The following is an 8,516-nucleotide window of genomic DNA, read 5'->3' as shown; positions in this document are numbered from 1 at the left end:
GACAACACGGAACATACACAGAGAGATTTGAGCGTATTGATAATATGAGTGAGTCTTGCACAAAGAAAATAAACTTGTGTGTGTATTCTTTAACACATAGATGTTAAACAAGTGTTGGCTGGAAGGTATTGACTTCAGTTTAGACTAGGAGTTCAGTTAGGCAGTAGGGTAAATCCTAAGTTGAGTGGGTTTGTACATGACATTGTATAAATCAAAGTCTTCTAGTGAATTCTACCCGATGTGGTAGAAGGGATGACGTATGAGCAATTGAAGTTTCCGAACATCCATAAATATATCTTGTGTACTTAACTGTTTAACTATCGTTTTCAAGCTTATTTGATCAGTTCGAACAATTATCAGTTCAGTTCTCACCATAACTAAACTGATACATGCAAGAACTGATCCCCTTCATTTCAGTTATTCAATTCACACAAGGAAAAAGGCATTCAAATTAACCAGCTTTCTAAGAATATAAACACCGATGAATTAATTCGAGTCTGGTTTTAACCAAGAGGCAAATACTTGAAATAATCCTTCTTCAACTATAAATATGCAGACTCAAGATTGAAAAATCACTTAGTTGAACCATGACTAGAAACTTACATATATCAAGTTTGCATTCATTCAAGATTTCTGAGCACACTTAGTACACGTACATAAGAACATACTAGATCTTGAAGGATCACTTTGTGTCACCCTACCACTCAAACCGTTCAGGCTAATGTTGCTTTGTGTGTTGTTGTCTAGTAAACTGAGGGATTCTTAAACATCCAAAAATTATAAAGTAATCAATAATAATTTCAGCTACAAGAAGTTGTAAAACCAAAGACTTTTATTGGATTTTTTTTTAGTGGAAGAAAGGGTAAGACGTAAGAGTGTTATATCTGAACATCCATAATTTTTTGTTTTATTTCCTTTACGTACTTTACATTCTTGCCTATTCTTTATCCATCTGTTTCTTTGTTAATTGTCGTTGGCATTGAACATATAATTTATCACATTCAACCACGAATTGTTTTTGCAGCTTGTTTATTTTCAGTAAGTCCAGTGAAGCTAGTCATTCAATGTTGGTTCGATTTCCTATAAGATTCTCAAAACAATCTTCGTCCTCATATAAATATGCAGAATAAAATGTGTCATTAAAATAAAATAAATTTGTAGATGTGATTTTGAAAAATTATTTATAAAAAAAATAGAGAAGAAATAAGAAAATTAATTGCATGTCAACAATTAAATTCTTTAAATGATTGATATTAGGGAAAATGTAAATTTCATTGTGTATGTCTGTCCTATTCTCAATTTTCTTCTTCTATGTTTTAAAATTTAGTCTTAGTCCTCGCATGTATAAATTTTTTGTCAATTTTAAATCATTTTCATCAAAAATGTTGATTTTGACATTATACATGTGAGAGTCACATCTCTGCCACATCGAAAAACAAGAGCATAATTACACTAAAGTAAATGTGGTGGACTATGATGAAAATTTGATACATAGATATAGAGGATCAAAACCATAAAAATACAAATACACACTAAAATTTCATAATATAAATGTGTATAGTTTCAAGGTTTACGCGACAACTTAAAAATATCTAACGTACATGGGAGAAATTGATCACTCATTGTTTAAATTATTAAAAGATAACATTCTTGATCAAACATATATATTACAGAAACAAACATCCCCATAAAAACTTTAAAAAATAACACAAATAGATAACATTCTTGATCAAACATATATATTACAGAAACAAACATCCCCACAAAAAACTTAAAAAATAACACAAATAAAAGGATGTTTTCTTGCAACACATCATGAGTCGCAACATGAATTAAAATGTCTGAATCTTTAATGGTTCAACAAACATGGAAACAATGAGGGGTTTTAAAAACCTTTTCCGGTTCAGTATATCCATCTTCATAGTTCTTGTATGTTACATCTACCATCCTTGCTAAGTTGAGGATTATCAAAAGGACCTCTTTCGAACACGGAAATGGTTTCTTGAAAATATCATTAATATCCTTCCATGCATCTACAACCATTTCATCAATCTTTTTTATTGCCTCTTCCATTGTCACACCATTTTCTTTAATGTAGCAGTCGATGCCGGTGGATTTTTGGCCTCTTCCTTTCTCAATCTTCAATAATATGATAATTAAAATAAGTGGTTATGCTCTAAACGGAGTGATGATTATAACACACAGACAGTACATTGGTTTATGAGGGAAAAATTTCTAAAGTATGTATTTGTGATACAATTAAAATAACAACTTATATTAATCTTTTTCACGAATGAAGATATATTTGAAGTAATCAATTCTTACGGATTAGAAAGAAAAATGGGAATCATGGTCATTTGTACCTTGTATGAACTTATATCACCGACTAATCTACAAATTTCTTGGCATGCTCTAAGCATCCTTGGCATCATATTTAGCCATTCGAACTCCCTCCCAGTGGCAAAATCCATTCCCATTAATGATCCATTCGAAAGAAGGTGGTAAGTGCAAGTTGTTAGAGCATTGCTAAGGTACTCGGAAAATGGTGGCGAATAACCTTCAATAAACCACTTGGCCTCGACATTGTAGCTCCTCACTTGTTCTTTCAACTAAATATCATAGTATCAAAATCCATGTTAATAATATGTTGATTAGATAAGAAGAATTGATATATTTAGTCATTTGAAATGAAAAAGTCATACTGCATTTATGGTATAATCTACAACATAAGATCTTTCTTCTGTTGCTACTTCTTCCTTAAATTCTCCATAGAGTTTCAAGACGGCAGTATAAAGTGGTTTCATATATTCTGGTAGTAGATCAGCCTCTTTAAAATCCCACCTGAAACAACCAAAAATCAAAATAACAATCAAAGCATGTGGAATAGTTAAGTTATAAATTTCAATCTTCAAACTCTTTTAGCCAACCAATGAGAAGTGGTTAAATGACTCAAAACTATAGACAATACGACCACATGAAGCAGATAAATTTATGTTTACAAGAGCTATTAATGCTTTCTTTTACCTTTGAATTGCCATAGTAAAGGCCTCTAGTTCTTCAATTGTACCATAAGCATCAAATGTATCATCGATTAAAGATATCATTTTGATTATTTTCGCCAGCATGACTCGACAGCGAGAATACCTATGCAAAGGATATATTCCCACAGCCCAAAAATAGCACTCAACAAGTCTATCTCTAGCATAAGGAAGTTTAGACAAAAGGTTCAGCTCTCTCCACCACCTGTAAAATAACAAGAAGCAAACCAAATGTATGCCGATTAAAATTCTAGTCAAGTTGAGCTCTAGAACACAATCACCAAAATTTTTAATATGCTATAAGATGACAAAACCTATAGATTATATATAACTGTAAAAATTTCACTTCAAAAGTGAGATGACTGTCTTTACTTTCCTCATCACTTTACGAACAACAAAGTAACATTACCTCGAGAGTTCAGAGAGTTCTCTTTTATGGAGCATTTGCACTGCATTATAGTCTAATTTGGCAAACTTCAGAAGTGATTCATCTCTAGAATATTCATCCTCTTCGTAGACAGAGATGTAATGGTACGACTCAAATCTGTAATTCCCAAAATGTAACGGTTGCATGAGGGCATGTTCGACTTGTTTCTTGAGGGGTGATTTGAGGTTTTGGGCCATAGACTTGAGACACTCAGTTGTGAAAACAAGTGCATCTTCGAGTATATCTTCATTGTGCTTTCTCAAATGTGCTGCTTCATACAAGCTCAACAAGCCCCTCACATCAGTTTTAAACGACTCATCGAACTTCCCATCGCCGCCTTTGAATTTGTTAAAAATTTCTGATCGAAACATAAATAATAGTATCTTTTCGAGAATTATGATATCTTCAAAGATAATTGCCCCATTATACTCGAGTTTGCATGGTATAATCAAGATGGGACAATAAAAATACAACCCATTAGTTGACGTATTTTAATTTGGTTGTTTATCCTCTAAATTGGTTTAAGTTCAATCCAAGTATAATAACTTAATTGATTTCGTTTTTCCTTTTCAACTAGTTTTCTGCTATGTGTTATTGCATAGCAGAAATCGACACAAAGTTGTACATTACGGTGAGTCAAGAAAATTGCATAGAAGTAAAAACTTTCAATTTATTGGCCGACTAAGAGAAACTAAATTTTTCAATACATGAGACCAAAAACAATTTATAGAAATAATTTTGTAATTTTACCAAATCAAGTATAAAGAAACTAAACAATTTCTTGTAAAAATGGGAAACATTTTCTATGTAAATTTTATAAGAGCTAGAGAAATTATTAATTATTTTTATATTAGAAAGGAATGTAAACACATGAGAGAGATAATGACACATACCAGAAGTTAAGTGAAGTCCATGTTGCCTGAATAATCTAAAATGAAGTGAAACTGTGTTTAAGTCATAGGCTTCATCTTCGTAATTTGTATTCAAACCAAAATATTGCTCCAATTTTTGTTCAACTTCGTCTTCAAAGTGATAAGATATGCCTAGGCGTTCGAGTTTATCGATCAAATTTATGGTGTCCACCATTTTACTCTCTCGATTTGTCAAATTAATCTTCACCTCATCTTTCAACAAATCGATTTCTTTGGAATATTCTTCTGCTACCTGTATAAATTTAATCAATTAATATTTAATTTCCTAGTAATTTTTATATATATTCATCAAGTAGATTATGTGTACTAAACGTTGCAACAGAAAATTTTGTTTAAGCAAAATTTTTTATATCTAAATACATGGTGAAACTCCAATCTTGTAAATTATATAGTTGTTTAAACAACGTCACGTTTCTAATTCTCTCCGGGCATGGATCGTAAGCTCAAGCATAATATTTCGGTTGCTTTTCAACAAGAACAATTATTGAACTGCGATGTTCTCTTCCAATATTGCACTCATTTACATTCCAAGAAAATCAAACACGTGACCCTGGTTTTGATACCAATTATAGAACTGAACCCTTGACATTTTACCAAAAGTTATAGATAGTAGTAATTGTGTAATTTCATTATTTTAAATTGTATAACAGATCAAACATCGTGTTATGATTTCTCTTCCAAAATGGGCAATTATTACAACTTAAGAATAATAATATAATCTCTAGCACTTAGACAGTTAAGAAAAAAGACATAAGAAATAGAACCAAATTAATTACCTCATCATCATATGTAAACTTCAAGAACTGATCCCCCCATAGGCTTGGAGCAAAGTTGTCTATCGGGCGAACTATGTCCTTTGAAATTAGGGCCATTTTTTTTATATGATATATGTAATAGAAAGAAATATTTGACAAAATGAAGGATGTATTATGCGTCTATTTATAACATTTAATATTATATTATTATATATTGTAAAAATATATATAATAATATTATATACAAAAAATAATAGGCCGGCATTCCATTACAAAGTTAGTAATATTCGGGCAGCCGAAAAACATAGTGTCATGGATTGTTTTTTTTTCATTGTTTTCTTGTTTTCAAATTCATTATTTAAAATTATAGTTTAGTCAATCAAACTACTATAAAGGTACAAAAAATATATCGTACAACAATATTTACAACAATTATATCGTGAGATTTTACTATTACGTCGTGATATTTTGTTATTATCTCATGAGATTTTGTATTGAATTTATTAAAGTAATTTTATAAATGAAATTTTTGTATTGAATTTTTTGTATTGTAAAAATTGTTGTACAAATTTAGTTGTACGCGTAGGATTACTCTTTTCATAATTATGACACGACTTTCATTTAAATATAATCAAATCAAATTACTATATGTAATAATTTCAAATTACGGTATGGCTCGTCATTAATTTTATAGTTATGATATTACCTAATTTGAATATAAATAAAATTATTTAAAAAAAGTATAAGATTATTTATTTAATGTATCAGTATAATTTATTGGAAGAGCTTTATCAAATAAGTTATTATGTACATACAAATTAAATCTTATAATAATACAAACATCATCGTTTTTATTTATATTTGTTGGGTGCAATAATTGTCCTTAGTTGGTAGAGCAATCGAATCATGATGCTTGAGCTACTGTGCGGTTTAAAAGATTTGAGTTGCACCATTACCACTAGCTATAGCTTTTGGTAAAGCGGCAAGTGCTCGGTCCTACAATTGGTATCAGAGCCAAGGTCACGGGTTCGATTCTCATTGATTGCAAGAAGTGCAATTATTAAGAGGGAGATTGTTGGGCGCAATAATTGTCCCTGCTTGTTTGAACGATCGAATCGTGGTGCTTGAGCTGTTGTGCGGTTTAAAAGATTTGAGTTGCACCATTACTACTAGTTGTTGTTTTTATATTTTAATTCTTATTTTAACAAATAAATAATGTTTAAGAAGATAAAATGTAAAATTTAGATGGGGGGCACAAAAGAGTGGGTGAGAAGTATTGGGTGAAGATAACACAGTGTGGAATGCCCCATGCCCTATCCCCCATTTAGAAAGTGGAATCTCTGCCCTTCCCATCCTTTCAATGTTCCTTGTCTCATATTTTTTCATTTAATTATCAAATTTTCACTTCCGAAAAATATTCCAAAACGTAAAAAAATAAAATAAATCTTTACTCAAAAACAAAAAAAAATCATATATAATATATATAGCGGTACTTGTGATTAGTTTGGCAAGAAGTGCAATAACTTTATTAGGACTCATTTGAAAATATATGTGAAAGTTATTAATAGTATTTTCATTTCAAAATATTGGACTCATTTTATAATTTCATAATAACATATGGATCTTGTCAAATGATTCCTATGGTTTCATAGGACAAGTTTTGTTTTGTTTTTGTTTTTTTTTTTTTAAAATGGAGTTAAACATGAAATTTAGGTAGAGTTTTTTAGAATATTAATTTACTCGTTTTACGGATAAAAAATTAATTTTAGTAATCAGATTTAGTAATCAGAACTGATATATTATATGATCGCAAATGGTTATTTATTTATTTATTTTTGTTGAATTAATATATGATCATGAATTTAATGCTTTGTTCCTAAATAAATCCAACTTTGAAAAGCATAGCAAAAGTTAGATAGAAAAAGGGCTCCTTGTGAGAAGCCGTGAAAGAAGTATTCGTTTTTTTAAAATAATGTTTGTTTGCTCGAAACTTACCAATCATATCATGAGACTTATGAATGAACAATGTTTTAAATAGGAAAATAGTATTCGTTTTTTTTTAAAAATAATCTTTTCACATTATTATCTTTTTTATATTTGTTTAACTAATTTGTACACGTTAAATAAATTCTTATAAATTCAATCTCTTTGTAATTCGATATCCATCCTTTTAAAAGCCAATAAAGAAGCTATTTCTAATATTTGTTCTTTTTTAAAAAAGTAGATTGGGAGTATTTATTTTTCGGGAAAATAATAAATTAGAAAAAAACCTATAATAAAAATTTTGTTTTGAAATTAATGTGTTCATAGGTTGTAATAATATCGAAATTATTCTTTTTGCGTTGCTGTTGTAAATTTTACTTGATTATTATATTTTATTTATTTTTTTCTAGTTTAATATGTATAAATATATTAATTTTACCACTTTAACTATGAAATGCATATACAGTTTTTTTTGTTTAATTTTTTTTAAAAGTCACGTACATAAAAATGAAGTACTAGTATTTGTAGGGGATATTTTATTTAACATAAACCATAAAAAATTGTGTGTATCATAATTAAATGTCGTCATATATGTTGTAACACCTAGTGACAATGTGCACTGTAATAATGTAATACACACATGAATAAATTAAATCAAAATAACTCATGATTAATTGTGCATAAGTATAAATACTTGTGTGGTGCCTCATTACAAAATAATAACTAGAAAACCAACTTGAGTTTACAAAAACCAATACTATTGATTTTAACGAAAACTAATTTTGTCGACACATTGAGAAAATAAATTGCTTTCCAATGCAAATAATCAGAAGAAAACGTATTCAAGAAAGCAAAACACTGTCACGCCCCGGGACGGGGGTTGGTTGACACCGGCGTTGTTCTCCAATTTACATTCGAAAACAACAAGCCTCAGAAGTACGAAATTCAGAAAGCCAGTCTTTTATTCATAAATACTGAATATTTCAATGTCTGATACAAACTCGAATAATTAATGTTTTACAGCGGAAATGTAAAACAGACAGAAACATTGCTTCTACAGAGGCAGCGGAAAATATAATTTAAAACTGATAATAAAAGTCTTCTTCACCAGCCCCAGAACTGGATCTGCTCTTCCTCTTCTAACATTTCTTCCGTACTCTTATCTGAGATGGGTTTGGTGGGTGAGTGATATGATTGTCACTCAATAAGCAGGGGCGGGAATAACTCCCAGTTTTCGAAATCATTATCATACAGAAACAGTAATTCGAAAATATACAGTATTCTTATTTTCATAACGGAAATCAGTATTCGGTATTCAGAAATCAGTAGTCAGTATTCAGTAATCAGAAATCAGAAGTTTAACAAGTAAGCACTGAGCACA

The 8,516-nt window shown here is 30.0% G+C and overlaps 1 protein-coding gene across 1 annotated transcript; it reads right to left on the bottom strand.

The window, feature by feature from the left end:
* Positions 1–1,857: 1,857 nt before the first annotated feature.
* LOC140828534 (germacrene A synthase-like) lies at positions 1,858–5,299 on the bottom strand. The gene is made up of 7 exons (XM_073191467.1): positions 5,174–5,299; positions 4,359–4,629; positions 3,448–3,823; positions 3,025–3,243; positions 2,703–2,841; positions 2,364–2,609; positions 1,858–2,139 (listed from the first exon to the last, which is right to left on the bottom strand). Exons 1-7 carry the CDS (start codon positions 5,267–5,269, stop codon positions 1,858–1,860), a joined length of 1,629 nt encoding a protein of 542 aa, XP_073047568.1. The 5' UTR covers positions 5,270–5,299.
* Positions 5,300–8,516: the final 3,217 nt, after the last annotated feature.

Source organism: Primulina eburnea, chromosome 3, assembly GCF_022965805.1.
Source record: "Primulina eburnea isolate SZY01 chromosome 3, ASM2296580v1, whole genome shotgun sequence".
Taxonomy (NCBI): Eukaryota; Viridiplantae; Streptophyta; class Magnoliopsida; order Lamiales; family Gesneriaceae; genus Primulina; species Primulina eburnea.
The sequence above is the reverse complement of the archived record's forward strand: the minus strand, read 5'-3'. Positions and strand labels throughout refer to the sequence as shown.

Excerpts from the sequence above, each read along its gene's own strand:
- LOC140828534 (XM_073191467.1), bottom strand. The coding sequence starts at position 5,269 with ATGGCCCTAATTTCAAAGGACATAGTTCGCCCGATAGACAACTTTGCT. Across the intron at positions 3,244-3,447 it reads GAACTCTCTGAACTCTCGAG|GTGGTGGAGAGAGCTGAACC; the intron begins GTAATGTTACTT and ends GTTATTTTACAG. Across the intron at positions 2,842-3,024 it reads TTTACTATGGCAATTCAAAG|GTGGGATTTTAAAGAGGCTG; the intron begins GTAAAAGAAAGC and ends TGGTTGTTTCAG.